This window comes from Toxotes jaculatrix, chromosome 21 (genome assembly GCF_017976425.1).
Source record: "Toxotes jaculatrix isolate fToxJac2 chromosome 21, fToxJac2.pri, whole genome shotgun sequence".
Lineage (NCBI taxonomy): Eukaryota > Metazoa > Chordata > Actinopteri > Toxotidae > Toxotes > Toxotes jaculatrix.
The window spans coordinates 18,090,078-18,110,416 of NC_054414.1; the positions used below are offsets into that span (position 1 = coordinate 18,090,078).

General features: G+C 42.2%; 1 protein-coding gene across 1 annotated transcript in view; it reads right to left on the minus strand.

Moving 5' to 3' along the window:
- The window catches only part of myo1d (myosin 1D), a 76,717-nt gene that overhangs the window by 23,964 nt on the left and 32,414 nt on the right, over positions 1–20,339 (minus strand). The window contains exons 14-20 of the mRNA XM_041066972.1: positions 19,747–19,879; positions 18,914–19,080; positions 16,149–16,356; positions 7,049–7,272; positions 6,216–6,354; positions 5,504–5,608; positions 5,189–5,302 (exon numbers count right to left, since the gene is read on the minus strand). Coding sequence (XP_040922906.1) covers positions 5,189–5,302; positions 5,504–5,608; positions 6,216–6,354; positions 7,049–7,272; positions 16,149–16,356; positions 18,914–19,080; positions 19,747–19,879 — 1,090 coding nt within the window. The remainder of the gene's footprint in view (positions 1–5,188; positions 5,303–5,503; positions 5,609–6,215; positions 6,355–7,048; positions 7,273–16,148; positions 16,357–18,913; positions 19,081–19,746; positions 19,880–20,339) is intronic.

Below are 20,339 nucleotides of genomic sequence, written 5' to 3' on the forward strand. Positions count from 1 at the left end.
TGTGTACCATCCATACAGTACCAGTTTTGAGGCCTTGATATTTTTCACTGTTTCCTGATGTTTTATAAGTTCAAACATGTTGACATATTTGTTGCTGTGTAAGCCGGAAGGCTTGCACCATTTCTGAGGGACGACTTGTTGCTGATGTCTTATAAATGCCATGTTCCCAAACAGTAACACCAGTGGGTGGACTTCAGTGAGAGCACTACTGAGGAAACTGCTGTACAATGTGTACAAGTTGTGAACACTCATGAAGGACCACGATGGTTTTTGTCAAGTGCTCTCCGGTCTGATCCACTCAGCTCTGTGTTTGTCATGAGTGCATAATTTGAACAGAAGGTTCTCTCCCAGTTTATTCTACTGGGAGCAACTTATGGGTTATATAACACATCCCAGCAGTCTGGTAAAGGTAGACAAGAGCAAAGACTATGGCCTTTGTGATTAAATGAATATAATATGATCAGCTGCGTTGTGCAGCCATTCATGTTGTGAGTCTGTGAGGGCACCAGTGCGATGGGCAGAGATGTTTATGGAGCAAAATAACACTGATCCTCCTGCAAGTTCCCTCTGAGATGAATGAATTTATTAACACAACCACAATGTCTGCTTAATCAGCTTCTTGTCCTCCTGTATAAACAGATTTGCATAATTTGAGAGCTACTTTCAGAAAGCTGCCACTTTTCTGTTCATTGCCTTATATTCTTTGAGCCATTTGGTTAAGAACAACACAACAGGGCTGCACATGTAAACAAAGTCTACATGGCCACACGGCAGCTGTGGGTGGTGTTTGGTTGAAGTGAGGGGAACGACGGGTGAATGAAGAAAAAAAAAAAACGTGAACGTGAGGAGAAGGAGAGCCGGAGGGATCGCAGATAAGCCTCGCTGGAAAAATGGGTGGAAAAGAGCGCACATACAAGAGACCGATTTGTGCACATGCCTGAACGACACCAGACATCAGCTGATCTGCCCTGCCGCTCGGTATCCATGACAACACTGTCTCCTGGGAAGTTGGCATGACAACAGCGGGAAGAGAGAAGCGGCAGCAGGGGGAGAGAAGAGAGGGGAAAGACAACACTAAGATAGGGAGAGGGGTGAGGTGGGGATGGGTGGAGGGGGAGGCAGGAATAGAATGGAAAAAAAGATGGAAGGTGAAAAGGAGAGAAGTGATGGTGGAAAGCAGCGAGATGAGTCACTTGTGCAGAACAGATATTTCACCGCTTCTTCCACAGTATTTGTTTTATTCATTGAGAAATACAGTGTAATGATCTCACTTTCGCAGCACAGGCATTAATTGGCATATGAATCTTTTGGCAGACCGTTGCTGGCTCCTCGCTAAAGTACCAGACATCTATCAGCAGGGCCATTCCCTTTTGCTGCCCTGCAGCAGCAGCAATAAATACACAGCGTGGGACAGCTGAGGGGATGCTGTGGTGTTAGCCTATCAGTGCTAATCAACAATGAGCTAACTGCTTTCCCCTCTGTTTGACCTTCTCCGATCAATAGCTCCGCGTCACGCTGCCATGGCTCTCCCTACATCTGTATCTGTAGCTCATCCTCCTCACCCACCTTTCTCTCTTTCTGCACTTCCTCTCACCCGCCTTTGCACTTTTTCACCTTGACCAATTCACTCTCCCTTTCACTGAGTAAAAAAGCCTGGTGTTATGGAAGCAAAAGAGCAGTGGTTATGATCACAGACGTTGGGTTGTCTGTCTCTTACGATTCTTCGTTGTCTTCCAAAGCCGCAGAGGGACAGTAACACAAAACAAGAATATGCTACTAAAAAGACAGTAACTCTGGAAGAAACCCTCTTGGTTTGTCTAACTCTAAACTCTGCTAAAGCACTACATTTGCTTCAGCTGATCTTCAGAACGTATTTTTATACAGTACGAGAACTATGGACTTTGTTCCCCATTCCGTTACATAGAATTCAGATTTTCTTCAGAGCCTGTCTGGACAAAGACAGAGACCAAAAGCTCTTTATTTACATACGGTCATGGTCATGTGAGTATTGCATTAAAACAAACGTGATATGAAATGTGAACCTATCCTTCAATACATTCCTGCGCTGTCTGTGACACTCAGACCCTTAACCCTAACCCATTCATTGTTGGTTTTGGTCTTTTCATGCGATTGATAATTAAACTTATTCTTTTCGAACACAACAAATTCTTAATTGTTTAGATAAAAAAACAAGACACAAAAAAAGTTTGTTTTATGGTTAAAAAGGGGATTAAAAAAAAGGATTAAAAATACCCTTGAGTGTATCTTCTGTTATAATGTGTATGTGGAGCTCTGTGTGTACTGTACTACTCTTGTTGTGTTGTGTGAAAGCTGCAAACCGTACTGTGTCCTACAGCACTGGTAGCTCCCTGTCCTGTCCCTGCCGTGTGTTTCTGACTGAGCCTCATCTATCAGCTTATGTGTGTGTGTGTGTGTGTGTGACACTCTGTCTCTGAATGAACAATAACTAAAAATCTCCTTAACTCATGCAGCTCTCTCTCTCTGCCACCATCTGTCTAAACTCCATCTCCCCATTTCACTTCCAGATGCAGCGATACAGGCGCTGGGTGTCCGTCTCCAGGCTCTGTAATTCCTTCTTGTCACTTTGTCAGATTGAACACTGGGGTGTCTTGTCACAGTTGTCACTGCACACCGGCCTCATATCTCACTCATTTCACCAGACGACGGGGGCGTATCCGCCTCAGAGATTAATGTATTACACCTTTACTTCCTGCCTCATTTCTGCCTCACTTCCAAGGTCAGTGGTGCAATAAATTGCGTAAGCAATGTTTCTGTCATGGCAGAACATAATGGATAAAAGAAGAAGAAGAAATATCAATATTTTTCATTGAATGCTGTTTTCTATTCTCTCTTTGTTTTCTTGGAAGGAAGATTTGGCAGTAAATTTACCTTCAACTGCAAGAAATGGTTTGTGTTAAATGTCTTTTAGCCAACATTTTGGAGTTTTTCTGACATTAATGTCGATTGAAAAACAGTAAAGTAGAAGCGACTGGAATTAACTGATGACGCAGCTGAGGGGTGAGTATGTACATGGCTCAGTTGGGAATTAGTGCTGTGGAAATGTGCGATGTACTAAATTAACCCTGCGAGCTGTGAGGTTACAACAAGTTTCACCACCCTCAAAACGTTTCCCCCCGGCCTTTGTCAGCGACCAGCCTTGGAGACAGTTAGCTTAGCTTAGCCTGGCTCTGTTTGAAGATCGCTAAATCTGCCGAACAGCACAGAGTCCACCAAACTATTGGTTTAAGGTTTGGGTTAGATGCTGGTGAATGCATTATGTGAATGAGGGTCCTCACAAATATAGAAGGACAAACTGAACCAGAACGTGTTGTTTTCTGACCAGGTCACAATAACAGTAAAAAACAAATTCCAGAAATGGATGACATTTGTGCGAAAAGTTCGAAGAAATGAAAATTTTAAATGAAACGGACTGTGGCAGTGACTGTGAGGGAAAACAAGTAGCATGAAGTCAACACACACAGGATTCATTTTCCATGGAAACAGCCTCATGTGCTGAGTGTGTGTGGCTGCATCAATAGACCTATCACAGTGTGAATATAAATTAAAACTAGCCAATTGTGGAGCTGAATGAGATTTTTGCATCTTGACATGTTGCCACAGGACAACAGCCTGGTGGGAAATCAGAGATAACACTGTCACCGCTGCCACAGCTTCACGAAGCCGTTCAAGTTCCTACCCTGGTGTTTATTTTTATTTATCACAAACAGCAGGATACACTGAAGAAACAACATGCAAAAGTATCAAATAACTAGTGTTTAACTGATGTTTCACTGTTGTATAAAACAGATATGCCCAATAAAAAGCAGAGCTTCAGCTAACAATTATTTTTCATTAATGATGAGTACGCTGCTGAGTACCAGCACGACAACCAGCACGACAACCAGCACGGCAACCAGCACGGCAACCAGCACGGCAACCAGCACAGCAACCAGCACGACAACCAGCACGACAACCAGCACATTTTCTATTTTTGCTTGTGACCTTGATGGCATCTAACTGATCTGACCATCTAAAACACTTAGGAATAGCTTTCCTAAAACCTCTAAACTAAAATATTTATGTGTTTTAAAAGCAACATGTAGGAGTCTACATGTGTCTGTGTGTCCATTTATAGACATTTAAACTTGAATGAGAAGAATGTAATAAAATAATCCTATTACTGTGCTCAGTCTTCAGTAATTTAAACTGGGCAGTTCATACATTTTAATCCGTTGGAGTGGGCTCTCATCTTCTGATATATGGCCTCTGTATAATAAAGCAGCCATTGTAATTGGACTTGGCAAGAAGTAGAATAGTATATATCAAACAGTTAATAATAGAGTTTAAATTACTGCTGTTCATCTATACATCTCTCAGTGGTTAAGGATTAAAATACGTCTCTGTCTTTTACCCCGTGAACCACGTGAACACGTGGAAGCAGCATGTAGTTACTATGCTCTACAGAGCTGGAACAAACTTCCAGAGGTTGGAAGAGTTGTCCTGACTTTGACAACCTTGATGCCTTTTTTCATTCACTTCTATATTTGGAGGATTAATGTTTTATATAACCTTTTATGTGTTAAATACAGTGGAGTAAAGTAGTGCTTCTCAGCCTCTTTTTTGGGAATTACATTTCTACTTCGCCCTCGTCACATGGTGAAACATCTGTGAGCTACGGTGAGATTTCACCTAAATGTACATGACTAAACCCGCGGTGCCTGAACTCTTCATTCACCTCATATTCCCCTTTCCTCTTTATATATAAATATGGAACTGACATCAGGCTGCACTTTGGATGAATCAACAACAAAAACAAAGGACTCCTGTGCTCTTGACAGCATTTTACTGTGCAGTAATTTGATCTACGGCTTTTCACTATGAGCCTGATTAAGTGTGTAACCTGAAATTCAGTACAAACCCAAAGCAATTCTGCATAAATCCTTCTTATTGTGGCCCACACTGGTTAATGACATGAACAACTGTGTTTTGTGGATTTAAATCTAGAAGATCTTTGCTTCTATTAAGCCACTAAATGTAGCCTCCTTGGAAATGAACACTAAAATGGTGTTATACCTGTGTCTAATGAGCCACTCTCTGTTTAGCACCCTGGGTTTTTATAATAAAGAAGGCCGTTAAGGGAATGGTGTTATAACAGGGAGTGTCTTACGTTGTAGAGGGGGATGCTCTTCATGGGCTTGTATTGCTTCAGGGGGTCCATCTTGTACAGGTGGCGGTCAGTGATGAGCACAGCCCTGTCCTCCGCCTTGTGGAAACGGTTGATCTGGGAAATACAAAGCTCCTCATTAGTCACCCCACAGGATACAGTGAGCGCCCACAAGCACACTAACATCTTAACACCCTGTGGGGAAGTGGCACAAACCAGGAGCAGTTGGGTTTTTCTTTTTTTTTGTACAGACAGATACATGTTGTGACTGTGTGTGCACGTTGTTAGCTGTGGATAAATGCACTGTGAACCCTCTACCTTGCGCACGTTGCAGGAGAACAGAACTCTCATGAATTTGTCTTTCCGCTGCAGCTCGCTGGAGACGAGTGTGAATGACGCTGCTGTGTCAGGGCTGTCTCGCTTCTATTGGCCACAAAAAAACACCCAGAACCCGTTAAAACACTCCAGCTCCTTTAAAAAAAAAAAAGAATTCATAGAAGAGCACTGACGCTGATCAAGCTCAGATGAGGTTGGTGAAGGAGAGCTCCAATCCTATGCACAGTCTCATAAATCAATGCAATAAACCTAATTTATCCAATTACTGAAAGTATGAATCGCATAACGAGCAAAATTTACTGTCAACACAGTTTTCATTGAATAAACTGCCTGAATCCGATATAATTAAACTGAGAATAGTTACAGCATCCGCTGACATCAAGAAACAAATGTGCCTCATACCTCTGCTGATACCACAATAATAAAAAGTGACAAAGATATAAATGTTTTACTACATAATCTTTTTTTCATTTAACAAAAGAAAAAAAATTGAGCTTTAAATCAGGAAATCTCTGATCAAAGAGTCAGATGCATTCACTCAGTACCCAAAAATATACTGAGGTTCAATACCCAGCCCTAATATGGACTTTATAGACACATAAAGACTGAAACATCTGCAGGACACACAAAGAAACAAGTCCATAAAATCACACGTATCACTGTACGTCTTTCACACAACCATCCACCTACTCACCAGATAGTTTCCTTCCCAGGCCCTCTGTAGGCCCAAGTCAGCCCTCTGGCCCTTCAGGGCCTCCAGGCTGGCTACCTTGGCCCTCACCTGCAGGGCCTCCTCTGGAGAAAGGCCTTTGATCAGCGTCCATGCCCACCACCTGGAGGAAAACACATCCAAACACCCACAAAGAGAAAACTAAGAATGTATCATCTGATACAACAGCATGTGCCCACTGAGAATACTGTACAAGGCCTTGATAGTTGGGGCAGTGGGGTGGTACAGCAGGACTACAGTAGACCCCAGCTGTACTGTGCTTACTGGCCTTTCACTTACAGATCCTGACAGCCAACATCATTCACTAGGAAGACTATTTTTTAACTTCAAATAGAAAAAAAAACAAACAGACATTGGGATGAAAGGCAGAGATGAGTCTTTGATGGAGGAAGAAAAATCAATACTCAGTATGAGCCCAAGGCAGAAGGAAACGTGTGTAAGCTGCTTCAAATGGACTCATCTGGATGTAAAATAACACGTGAGGCCATGTGTCGTCTCCCGCGGCTCGGGTCAGATCCACTTTTAGTTCAGCCAATTTAGGAAAAGCAATTTTCTTTAAAAACACAGCAGTTTAAAATCATTTTAGCTTAAAGAGACTCAGCCTCTGTCTCTGTTCTGAATGACAGTTTGAGAAATTGTGGTACATTGTTAAACATTTAAATATAGTTTCATTTTAAATTTGAACTATTTCAACAGAACTGACGCAAAACCTTGTCTATAATTGGAGCCAACCAGCAGCTGGAATCTTCTGGCAGCAGAAACACTACGTAGAAAATGTCATCTTCACGTCTGAGTACCTGTTGTAGATGCTCCTGAGCGCCTCTTCAAACTTGCGCAGGACTTTGGGGGGCGTCGGCCACTTCACGTGTCTGCCGTAGTCCTTCATGGATCTTACATTTTTAAAGCGGCGGTTGACTTCGCGGATGTAGGACTTGACCTTGTAGCGACGATAAGCCTGAAGGATGACGAGGGCCGCTCGCATCCGCCGGTATCGCATCCTGGCTATGGTGCCCCTCCACACCTGGAGACACAAGACAACATAACGAAATGCATATAATGGCAATTAAAGACACTCGTGTAGATAATACCTTTAACATGCTTTATGCTTTTCTATCATATATAAATTGTACTATACTAGCAGCTGGTTAATAATATGAGGTGTGTGTGGTTCCTCCTCTTCTTGATACCACAACATGGATGACAGAGGTGTGATTGGAGGAAAGCCGCGCTCTATAGAACCACACTGCTCTGTATTCGGAAGCCACACTTATTTACTTTCTTGTGAGTCAATCAAACTGGAAGAACTGAATTTAAGTACATCTCATAATTCTCTACCCACATACTCGATTTCTCTCAGATATACATCACATTATAGAAAATAAACAGGCTCTAACTCTGTTTCATGGCGACTTTAAATGGGTTCTCTGTCAGTTTGTGTTGTACTTCCATAAAGTTTGGGGACTCACAAGAGAGAGATTTTAAAAAGAAATGAGCAAAATGACAGGAGCCTACATTTCCCATGATGCAATTAAAAACCTCTGTTTGTTAGATGCCCAAGCTTTGGCATCATTATGTCGTCATAGATCATTTAATCAAATCTGGATCAGAAAGAGACCTGTGGAAATTCTACCTGAATCCTACATGCATAATTTTATAAAAGAAAACAAACAGAAAACACAAATCAGAACAAATCTGCATTAGACCAGAGGATAATGAAACCTGATCCAAAGTGGATCTGAGAGAGAAAACAAAGATCCACCAGTGAATGAGCAGCTGCAATTGAAACGAGCAGCAATAAATCAAAATTTTCCTGAAAGTTCATCGTTTGCCTACGACAGGACTCGAGCAGACCTCTACTTATAAAACTGATGTTTCTGTGTAAAAATCTGTGAAGTGCCCCTTTAACCAGAGGAGGAACTTCACTAATGCAGAAGGGATTATGGGACATTTTCAGCTGCTGTATCTACATGTGATTTATTTAGTAGAATATCTACCATTCCCCTGGTTATTTTTAGGCTTTACGCACTGGTGGCAAAAAGCTGACCATAAAGAGATACAACCCCTGCATTAAAACCTAAACCCGGAGGAGGACTACAGCTATAAATACAGCAGAATATTGCTGCAGCAGCTGATATATAAATGTGCATTTCAGCGCGTCATGTAGCCATTTTGTTTTTTTACAATTTACAATTATACAAAGACAATTGTTTTTTCATTACTCTTGTAATTTCAGAATTTATTACACACTCTTACATATTTATTTGTTATACATCAGAGCTTATGCTGTTTGAACAGTGTGGATTCAGACAAAACAGGGACCAAAGTAAGGACCCCCGAGCCTGTAACCAAACATAGGTTGAATGGCTGTCAGACCCTCTAAAACATGAATAATAGATGTAAGTGGGGCCCCAGGGAACCGTAACTCCTGATCCACCCTCACTAAAATCACCACCATATGTTCCCCTTGTACTGTATACACTCCCTCTCTCTTACACACACAGACACACGGCCTCTCAATTATTTACACATTGATCTGACTGCACTGTACCTAAATAATGCTAAATAATCAGCAATAGACTGCATTTAGTGCCACAGACCCTCAGTACTACACACTGCAGTGGAGGCTCACTCCTGGATATCACTGAACTGTAATTCACAGTGATCATGGAGATCATGAATATTTAATCTTTCAAAGTGTGGGGGAGGCCGACGGCAGAGAAAAGGATTTCTCACATTTGCATATTAAAACTGTGGAGGAGGTGGTTTTCACCTGATGAGACTGGTGCTGTGATAATTGGCAGAAAAGGGGATAAGTCATGCTCCGGTGGGAGACGGAAGCACGAGGTCAATTCACATCATTCCAAAACATATCAGCTGCAAATGTACTGTATGTGTTTAAGTTTCACTTCATGGTTTTTAACGTGAAATGTCACTAACTAAAGGAATGTGGCACGGAGCCACCTCTAACCGGAGAGACATAACTGAATGATCTAGCTCAAAGCGCTGTCTTATCCATAGTTCTGCTGCTGGACTGGAAGGAGTGTGGCCTTCGGAAGAAGCTGAATCACACTGAGATCAATGAAAGAAGGCCAGTCAGCCATCTAATCACCAGGTCAGCCTGCTCATACAGTCTTTCTCAGAAAAGGAAGGTTTAATTCCGATCTTTAAAGCCCCAATGTTTATGTAATCATGTGGTTTGTCCTGTAAGCTGAGTAATCTGTCCCCTGGATATCAACTGATATAGACTAAATCCTCTGAACCTCTGATTTTTCAGAACCTTTTAGTTAATTATTACAAGTGTAACTTTCATTAGTTCAAAAAACAGAAACGGGGCAGATCAGAAAGCACAGACTCCTCCATATCAAACGCACGTTTGCTCTGTCCTTTGTCCAAGTCTTTGTAATGCAAAGATCGTCTCACTGAATGTCTGTTCTGTCACATCTGTCTGACGTTCCTGTCCATTGAAAACCATTTAAATGTGGTTAATTTGAAAGATCATGAAAAGTTGGCATGCCATGTTAAATCACCTGTTATGTTTTGTCTTGCATCATCAATAACAAAAAAAAATGCAAAGCAACCAACATCCAGGGACAAAAATAGCTCCTCTAATGCTGCATTACTGTAAGTCCCTCAATTATGCTTCTATGGCAAAATGGCATTTGATGACCCTGTCCTCTGATGCACTGTCTCCAATACATAATGTATGAGAGTGAGAAGAGAAGAGCAACTACATATTCACCACTAATCGACCCCTGAGACGACTCTCCCACATGCTCAGGGTCACTGCGGTGGGAGGAATCAATGGGTTTCACCTACTGGCTCGACTGCAGCTAGTTTAGCTGTCTCTGTGAACAAGGTTAAGAGTCACTTTCATTCAGATTCTGATTGTAGTTTCAGGTTGTTACAGTAATTTAAGCAGAGTTTTACAAGCAGGAATTGAACCAAACATTATTATCAAAATGGCCCTCGACTGTAAGTCGAACATAATCTGTGTAAGTTAGTAACTTATGTACAATTACATGGAAATGTCACAGCAGGTTGTCTCACTAATTTTCATGCATAGGTGTAATGTTTACTTTGAACTTAAACTTTTTCTTTAAGGTTCTGATTATATTATTATTATTATTATTCTCAGTTACTGATGTTGTAATTGTTAATCTAATAAACTGACAGTGGTTGGGAATCAAATCTTTTCTTTCATGTCATACATACTGTCACAGATACAGACACACACAACACACACACACACACACACTGTGTCACCACATATGTGCTCATAAGATACACAGAGTAACAAAGAAAAACAAGTGTCCAAATCAGATTTTCAGAGGGAGTTCAGTTCAGATGTTGCCTGTCTGATATCTACATGGTGCACGGACCTATGCCAGATCAACAACCGTGTTTATCTACGCTACAAATCACTAATCACAATGACTGAGGTTGGAGGTGAGAAGCAAAGCAGGAGAAAAAAAAAATACAACCATAAAGCAACAATGAATCAGATAAGAGCAGACATAAAACTGGCTCCACTGTCTTTGGAGCCTCATTAAGGTGTGTGACAGGTGGAAAGTGGCGAGAGGTTAGAATTATGATGGGACCATCCAGCCACCCACACAGGCACAACCACACACCATAAACGCATTTTCTGACTCTCAAACAGCAAAGACCGGCTGTGATGACAGAGGCGAGCTGATGAAGATGACACTCAGGGGATTGTGGATAAATCAGGCCAATAACAAGGCCCCTGACGGTCTGCCCCCTTACTCTTCTGGCCAATAAAGCCATCTGATCATCCTTTTAGAGACTCTGCCATCATGGAGCCTGGCCTCACCACGCTCTGGGGCTCTGGATTTACGAGCTCATCAAAGCCAGATTGGGGATCTTTGGTTGCAACAAAGCGGGACAGATTGCTGGGGGTTTTATGCCGGGGGTTGCCTGGTTTGAAATGCATACTGGGTAAAAGCATTCACAAATCACATGCGCCAGGGCAACTGGTGAGAGCTGGAAGGTTTCAGTAGAGATGTTGAACAGAGCTGAACACAGACAGGACCCATTACTGATCCTGAACCTCTTTAATCTCAAAGAATTGGGACTGTAGCTCTAATAAAAGGTCGTTAACTGAGCTGCAGCGTTGGCAGTCTAAAAGGTCCAATCCAAACCACGCCAACAGCCCTTCACACCTTGCTGCGCGGCCCAAGTCTGACATGGAAAGACAGATAGGCTGGTCTGCACCATTGACACACTTGACTGCAATCCACTGCTGAACGCCTGAGTTTCCACGTCCTCTGGGGATATCGAGCTGGTTTTCCAGTGACATGCTCGATATCCACGGTGGGTGGAGGGAGGAGGCATCAAGAGTGTGTGACACAATTTAGCGAGGCTGCAACGTGCTCTGACCACAGGCTGTCACGGAGAGACACTGGGCCGAGGCTCAGGCCAGCAGTCATTATCATAAATCAATAAAGTGCTCGGGTGAGCGGCACGCACCCAGCGGTAACATCAACATCACCATACTGATGCTGATTCCTCATTCCTTCAATCATGACTCCCAGTGTCATATCATTTTAAATTTTTAGCCCTGGGCTAATGTGCTCTACTGACGTGTTCAAGCGGATCTTGAACAATACAGCCTCATTGAAAGGGACAGTACTGAAGATTAAATTGAATGGCTCTTGATGGCCCATCAATCAATTACATGGGACTGGACAAAATAGATTGGTAGAAAATTGGCAGTGGTCAGCAGTGTAAGCTTAATATAACACACATTAGTCAAACATGTTTGAAGGACACACAATAAAATCAACTTATTGAAGAAGTGAGTCACGAATACAGTACAGCACTGTGTGCGTTTTCTAAATATCTGCACTGCTGGTTATAGATTACCATTAGTGCTATACAGGTACTATGATGTGATTTTATGCACATGGATGTACTTCAGTGTGTGTGTGTCTAATTACAAAGAATCCTAAATATCCACAGGAAGAACTGACTGAAAAACCAAGATCCTAAATCCACAGGCAGCGACGACGCCCCTTTTACTGCAACTGTTCTTTTAAAAAATGAAAACTTTTGTTGAAATAAAAGATTTTGTGTGAGGATCTGAGGACCAATAAATAGAAGCAAGATCTGAAAAGCAGAAAAGAAAAAAGAAACCAGTGAACTTTGGCTGTGAGCCAAATGTAAGTTGCCATGGAGAAAGTCTTTTAGAGTGTTTATACTTGCCAGAGGTAACGTGTGCTGCTGTAGGTTATTTTTAGAATTCAGCACAGAAAGAAAACAGAAGTCGATTTTGTGGCCCTGAAAAACAACGTCCTGATTTTATTTTTTTGAAAATCAATTGCATGACAAGGGGCAGATGTAAGATCAGGAAAATAAGCTCTAAATACAAAATATGCTGGGAGTTTGAAAACTGAGCTTTTTTTGTTTTTTGTTTTTTATCAGAGAAGAACAGTCACGTTTTACACTAAACTACACGTCTCAGGACACAGGAAACACATTTCCTTTCTTCAAAATCCAGCAGTATGATTGTTACAAAAAGTTGAACCACCCTCCTTTGATCTGCTGCAGCATTCTCACCCACTGAGGTGTTTGTGGAGGTGATAGCTTTGGATGGTAACTAAAATACTTTGCAGGTTCAGGGGGGATCAGAAGATTAGAGGTTGTGTTTCTGCTGAGGTCCAGCAGGAGACAGATCAGTCCTGGACAGTTAGGCAGAGAGGAGGAGCCATGCTGGGCTCGCACTGAGCTGCCTGCGATACACAGGAGGGCTGTGCAGAGCTATTCACAGATTACTCCCTTTTCATGTCAGTCAGTTTCCCCCAAAACAAGACTTTAGTTATTACTGAACAATTTATTGCCTGAAGACACGAGTTACCCACCGGGAAACAATACAAAATAATAAAATATGGCTCTTTATCCTTTATAGGCATTTTCATTTAGCTGCTGCCCGGACAAGCCCCCCGTGGCCACGCTGTGAAAGCTTACTACCCCAGACATAACACTCGCCACGTCTGATAAACCTACTGCTGCACACACAGACTATGTAAAGCTTTGGAAAGCAATTAAGGCTGCGGCTCAGAATACACAGGGGGGAGTCTCTCTTCTCGTCATTGTTGCTACTCTGACAAGCGGCGACAGTTACTGTGATGTGGATGGCTGAGCTTGAATTTATGAAATATTCATTTCAACACAGAGGAAAGGTGGGGGTGGCCTATGTATAATTTATGGCATCTGTATTTATGTCGGATTGCCTGCTTTTTTTGGCCCGTTCTTCCACTTGCTATTTCTTAAAGTGGTAATGATTGAATTGCTCGGCCCTAGACAGAGAAACGTCAGTGTTATCGACGCATGGCTGCACACGTTGCACATGTTCAGCAATCACTGATAATGAACCCAGGCCTGATTGTAATAAATCTGAGGCCGGGTGGACTGAGTGGATGAGGCACAACAAGACTGCAAAGATGAGGTGAGTGTGAGCATATGAAGAAATGACTGAAGGATGGAGAGAACGATGGGATTAAATAGAGCTGCGAAGGAGCCCCTCCTCCAGCCCCCATCCCTTCAGCTACTCCCCCTCCTGAAAGCGGGAGAGGTTATGCTTATTTAAAGTGGTAGAATAAGAGCACAGCTACAGAAAAACACAATGTTCTCCCAATTTGGACAGGAAGTTTCACCGTGAGGCACCACTCAGCCTGTCCTTAGGAAGTGTGCAGATTCGCAGTTTGTGTTTTTTAGCTGTTTGATGGGACAAACTAAGTGGTATTTTTATAAATCCATGAGGCAAACGGAGGGACAAGGAGTGTGTCTGAGCTTCAGTCATACACTGACAGTCCTGGCACTGTGGTACAGACTGGCATAAGGCAGTGTGGTGTGCCAGGTGCTGATAAGGGGATTTCTTGGCACAGCAGATCAGACTCAGGCTGGGATGTTTGTTTGAGTAACAGCATGATAGATACTGGAGTCAATTCTGCTGTCACACCACTATTTGATTTTGTGTGTCAGTGAGTGCATGTAGCATGAGCGAGCATGCACGTGTCTGCGTGTGAAGCACATACTGCATGCCCGGCCTCAGCACTGACAGAGGGCAAGATAAAAAAAAAAAAAAAAAAAAAACGCCTGCTCCGACACCTCTGCCAGGCTGCAGCGTTTGTTTCGGTGGAAGCGCTGCGATTCCTCTGGGCTTTCCCTTCGTTATTAAGGCCTGCTTATCCTCGGAGATACAAGATAGGATTTCTCCTGAGGGAAAGGTGGAGGGAACACCCGTCTGGGATGTCTGTGGGAAGAACCCGGAAAGGGTCACACCAATCAATACAAGAGGTCAACCAATCAATCCGCTACAGAAGTCAATTTGGCTGGAAAAACCCTTTGATGTTTGAGAGCTCGGAGATAGTCCCTGAGAAAGACACGAAAGCAACATGGTGTGGAGGAATCTGCCCCATGATTCTAATGTAGGTGTTGATCACATGGCCCGCAGGTGTAGGATCTAGTGCTTCATGATGGTGTATGTAGTGTGCACACACTAACTGCATACACACACACACCAACACAGTGTTGACAGGCTGACGTGGTTGCCGCCTGCCTGTCAGTCAGAGATGTCATTTTGAAGCAAACGGTCTATTTGTAGAGTGTCCTTAATTTGACAGCCAGCGAGAGGAGCACTCCACGTTTACAAACCGATCTCTCCATCTTTCAAAGTAACGAAAGTTTCTCTCCGCACGCTGATCTGACACATGTCAGCGCCTGAAACATAATCACGCCAAGATACTGGCATTCTCGCCTGAAGGTGTCATCCAGTCACTGACGCGTGATGAGCTTACCAACAACCGAGTGCAGACACAGACACACACACACGGAGATCAATATTCATAGCAGGTCATTTAAAACATGCCCAGCTGAAGGAAACACAGATGTACTGGTCACAGAGCAACAAGATAGGAAATCAATGTGTTCAGAAAAAAGAAAATTCCCACATTTGAGAAGCTGGGATAAGAAACAAGAACTTATTAATTAGCACTAATTAATTTAACTGTTTTAGGATGCCAGATACAGCAAAGCAAAAAAAAATAAAAAATATATGGTTGCCTTCCCCACTTCCAACCACACATGAGTAGAAACTGCCGACCAGCACAGCTGGATCTGAATCACACAAATGAGAAATAAATAACTCGGGTGCATGCACAGGAAGTGGTAGAGCGAGTTAATTGTATAGTTCATTCTCTTTGAAATGTTTCCTCACATGGTGAAGTGTCCTAATTCGGCCTAATAATAATTTAAGGATAAATCTGCATTCTACTTATGTGTAAAATAAATCAGATGCAAGCATCAATGTTACTGCCCAAAACTCTGAAACATCTCCAATTATAACTGTGAGATCCACTCATCCCATCTCGTAACTTTACAAGAGCTGTGTGGGTGAAAACTCAGACAGAGCGAGAGAAGAGGTGGAGACATTCACCCAGAGAGACAGAGAATAACGCTAATAATACGAGATTATATCAGCTCCAAAAATACCTCAGTGCTCAGAGTCAGAGTTTTTCTAGTCTCTGAGGTTATTCATATGCAGAACAAGGGCTGGTGAATTCCAATGAGAACACGACTCGGGCCTTGAAACCACAACACCCTCATGATGTTGTTCCAAGCCCAAGTCAGATAATAGTTGTTGATGAGTGGCAATCAGTGGTATTCACAATGACAGATGTTTGTGAAGAGGGACTCTTTCACTGTCAAACACCAAAAACAGGATTTTTGTTAAGTTCATTGATTTAAATTTCAGGCAAAATGAGGGAAAGGAAAAAGATATTGTTAAAAAAAGAAAGAACGTACAGAGGATGTACAGTTTCCAGCTGTCACGTCAGTATCTGAGTTCAGGGGACCCCCTGAAAGAGTCGAGACTCTCACCTTCTGGAGGAAGAGGACGATTCGTTGGACCATCTCGGCTCTCTGCTCCTCCAGGCTGAAGAGGGTACGCGGTGTGCGGATGAAGACCTTGGTTTTGCCGTAGGCTACGTCGTGGTCAAATCCACACCCCTGCATGAGCCTCTTCACCGCATCTTTGTCTGATGGCAAGTCATGGTTTGGCCACGTAAACTCCGAGATCATCTTGTATCTGGAGGAGGGACAGAGTGGTTGAATGGGAACAGCAGCAGTGTGTAGCTAAACCAAATGAATGGTTACTGAAAATCTAGATGGAGCAGGATCTGGATTACTGTATATATAGATAGGGATACAGCTTTGTAAATGTTAGCATTTTAGCACGCTGACCTTAGCATTTACCCTCACAGAGCTGCTGGCACGGCTGTAGACTCTGCCCTCTTATTACTGAGGTTTTATTGCTTTTTAGAAATTTAATTCAAAATGATCACAATTAGTCCATGAGGACGAAATCATACAAGTCAAAATCCAGACTAATTCCTCAGATTCTTTGTAACTGAATCATTTATGTGTGTCCCATGTGCTGGTTTAAAATGGCTTCCATTTAATTTCTTTGTCACGGAATAAAAATCATTTCTTCCTTCAGACTCTATTACATCTGAAGAAGGAATAAAAATGGGCCCTGGAATCCTGCATGATGCTGTATAAATCTTAATTACTAAGAAAGTGAGGGGCTTTGCTCTTGGCATGGTGCCATTGAAATTCTATCATTTAGAACATGGAAAAGAGAATTAATCATTGCACACAGTGCATCTACAGCCCAACACAATGGGTAGGTGGTCAAATCACATTCTTAAGAGTCTTTTCAGTGCGATACTAAGAAAAGTTAAAGCTTTAAAGGCTTTATTTTCTTTTTCTCAACCATCAACTTCATGGTTTTTGAAAGCCTGTCAGAGGAGTCATACAACTGAGACTAAACTCAATAATACACTGATGAATTTAAACTTTATGTTCAGCTAGATGAATGGTCACCAGAGCTGAGTTTGTCCTGAAACAGCTCATGAAGCTGTCGTACTAAAATTCCCTCCAGTGCTGATGTGCATGTCAACAAAAATAAGACTCTTGTGATTTGAGTGGGTTGTTTGGAGACTGAGAAACACTCAGGAGGAGGAAAGGACATCGCTGCTACTGGACCAGAATCATGCATTTTCAAAAACATGACAGTTTAATGACCATGAATTTAGTTTACTATATTTATTTTTATATATTTCTATTTGTATATTTAGACATATTCAATGTATTTAAAGTAAATTATTTTGATTACTGATTAATCTGTTGATTATTTTTTTGATCATTTGTTCTATAAAAGAACCGAAAGCAGTGAAAAATGCTCATCACAACATCCTTGAGCAGAAGCTCGACCATTGTTTCATTTAAAAACTTAGAACAATGGAGATTATTATGATTCCAAGACGGCAGCGACTCTCTGGTTTCCAAGATCCAAAGATCGCAGCATTTGTTAAGAGACTTCTTCCCGCATCATTCACAGCTCACCGACAGGCAACGCTGTGATGTAATACCAAGTCCAAACACATCAGGGAGGGAGACTGGAGCAACAGAGTTGGATGACTTGTTAGCATGTTATGCAAAAGACTCATTACCTAATCCTTCATTCACCAAGATGGTTTCTATGAGGGCAGTGGGCGAGTGTGACAGCTGGGGAATAAGGGCAAGGCTACAACCACTGTTTGTGTACTATCTGGGAGTGTTGGTTAGTGCAGTGCAAGTGTGTGTGTGTGTGTGTGTGTTGATGTTTCTGTGTCAATATTACGCTCTTATGCTCTTTGGGTCAAATTCTGTGGAAATGTTTATTGCCTTAGGGGCTTGTAACCACAAGCATTATTAAAAAAAAAAAAAAAAAAACTTAACACAAAAAAAAAAAAAAGAAAACCAGCCTGTCAGGCTTAAGATCTCATCTGTTACACAATGAGCATGCGTGCGAGTGCCATAAGTGAGTGGAGCTTCCCGGGTCTTATCAGATGTGAGAAAATTCATGCGGTGAGGTGACGTTTGAGGACGAACGTCTGTCCACTGCCAGTCTCTAAAGCCGAGCCCTGATCTGACTGACATCAGCCCAGACTCCTTCTCCTCTGTCTCTTTTTTTGTGTTGAGCTCAGGGCAACACACAACATCCAGATTCAGTGTGTGAGACTTTACACAGCTGTATGTATAAAATCCATCATACTCTGAAAAGCCTCTTTGTATGAATAAAACCTGCCTTATATGGTTTTTGTGTTGTGTTTATCGATATATTCTTTAGAAAAAAGAGCTTTTTTTTTTACTCTCAAATACTGACATCGGTATTTGTCTGAAAAACTGAGTATCAGTTCTCTGCTTGCAAGTCAATTAGTGCTAACGGGCAATGTAAACAGACTTGTAACGTCAGGCGTTTGAGCATGGGCATGAATAAAACATGAGTTATTAACGCAGGTCATTGACTAACAGTGGTTTGTTGCATTACCACATTTAAACAGGGTAATTTTTCAGCATATCAAAATGTTTTACATCAACATCTTTCTCCAGTAATTCTAATCTAATCTGAGTGTTTTAAAGCTGCTTTTAATCAAGGTCAGGGGACAAAAATAATATGACTGCTGTGAAAACTGCAACTAATTAGCTGAAATTAGATTAGATGAGAACTGATTAGCACCCCCCACCCCATACACTATCCTTGATAGTTGACCACTGCACAGCTTCAGGGGCAGGAGGAGGTGCTGAGAATGGTGGGGTACCTCTGAAGGAAGCGGGGGTATGTCTGTCTGTAGGCGAAGCCGGCCCGCCGCACTCGGACGTTCTCCAGCAGGCCGAGGTACTCCACCTGATGGCGGCAGCGCTCCTGCTCGAACAGCAGAGGAGACTTGACGTCGTTGGGCTTGATGCAGCGAACGTAGTAGGGCTCCTACAGAGAGCAACAGGGGGTGACAGTGAGTTAACTGCTACTGAACATGTAGTTAATCTACACTCAACCAGTAAGACTGGTAAATAATATATCCTTGTTCACAGCAACACCTGGGGGAGCAAATACAGGTTAGGAAAGCAAACTTTAGCCCTGTGCCAGCTCCAGCTTCAGAACTGAGACAATTTGCTGCTTTCCTTCCAATTACATATTGATTATATTTGGATTTGAGGCTGTTGTTTGGCCAAAACAAGCAACCTGAAGACACTCTGGATTTTGGGAAATTGTACTAAACATTTTATCAATGAAACAACTACTGAGAAAGAAGTCGTTAGTGATCACAGTGTCCGCTGACTTTGATCTGTTGATGGATGCATTGCTTCCTCTTACATTGTTATTTCTGAAGCAGCAGTGTGGCGCCAAAGACATTTTCTATATCTGTTTACTTAATTATGTGATGCCATATTCTTTATGTCTTTTATCTATTGTCTATTTAGAACCCGACATGAACAACATGACAGCCTTGGATTTCATCTCAGTATCATTTGTGGTCCAAAGTCCTCCTTTTCACTTTCATAATTCCTTTCCAAGAACAATGGGCAGTGACTGAATTTAAGCTCTGTGGGGTTTAAATCCCCAGGCTCAGTGGGGATACTGGGTGCACCTCACCTTGCAGGCCAGGTTCTCCACCAGTGAGATCATGGAGTTTTTGAAGAGCGTGGCAGCCGTCAGCGGCCGTTTGGTGACCTCGGTGATGCTCAGTTTGCCCTCGGGCCACATCCCCTTCAGTACTGGGTTGGAACTGAACAGACACAAGGAAAACATGAAAAGTAGATTTGTATTAGTAAAGGTTACAATATTTACATGACTGAGTAATAAAATGATAAAATTAGACTTTTATTATATGGATTACACAAACATGACTACCCTTAAATCCAGGATAGAAACCTAATTTTGATGAAACGACACAGAAATGTCTCAGAAAACACCAACTCAAAAGAAAATCACATTATTAGCACCTGTGTTAAAACTTTTTTTGGCTTCTATCCCAAAATATTTGACCTATTTAAAGAGCATTGTAAAATGCACATTAGTCAGGTCAGGAATTACCAGACTTCACATTTATATTCACCAGAGGAAAGAACACCAGAGGACAGAAGAAGAAGAAGAAGAAGAAGAAGAAGAGGAGGAGGATAAGAGCAAAAGTGAGAGATTAGTTGTACTAGTCCTGTGCTGTTCTTTCTAGAAGGGTGTCATGTAAT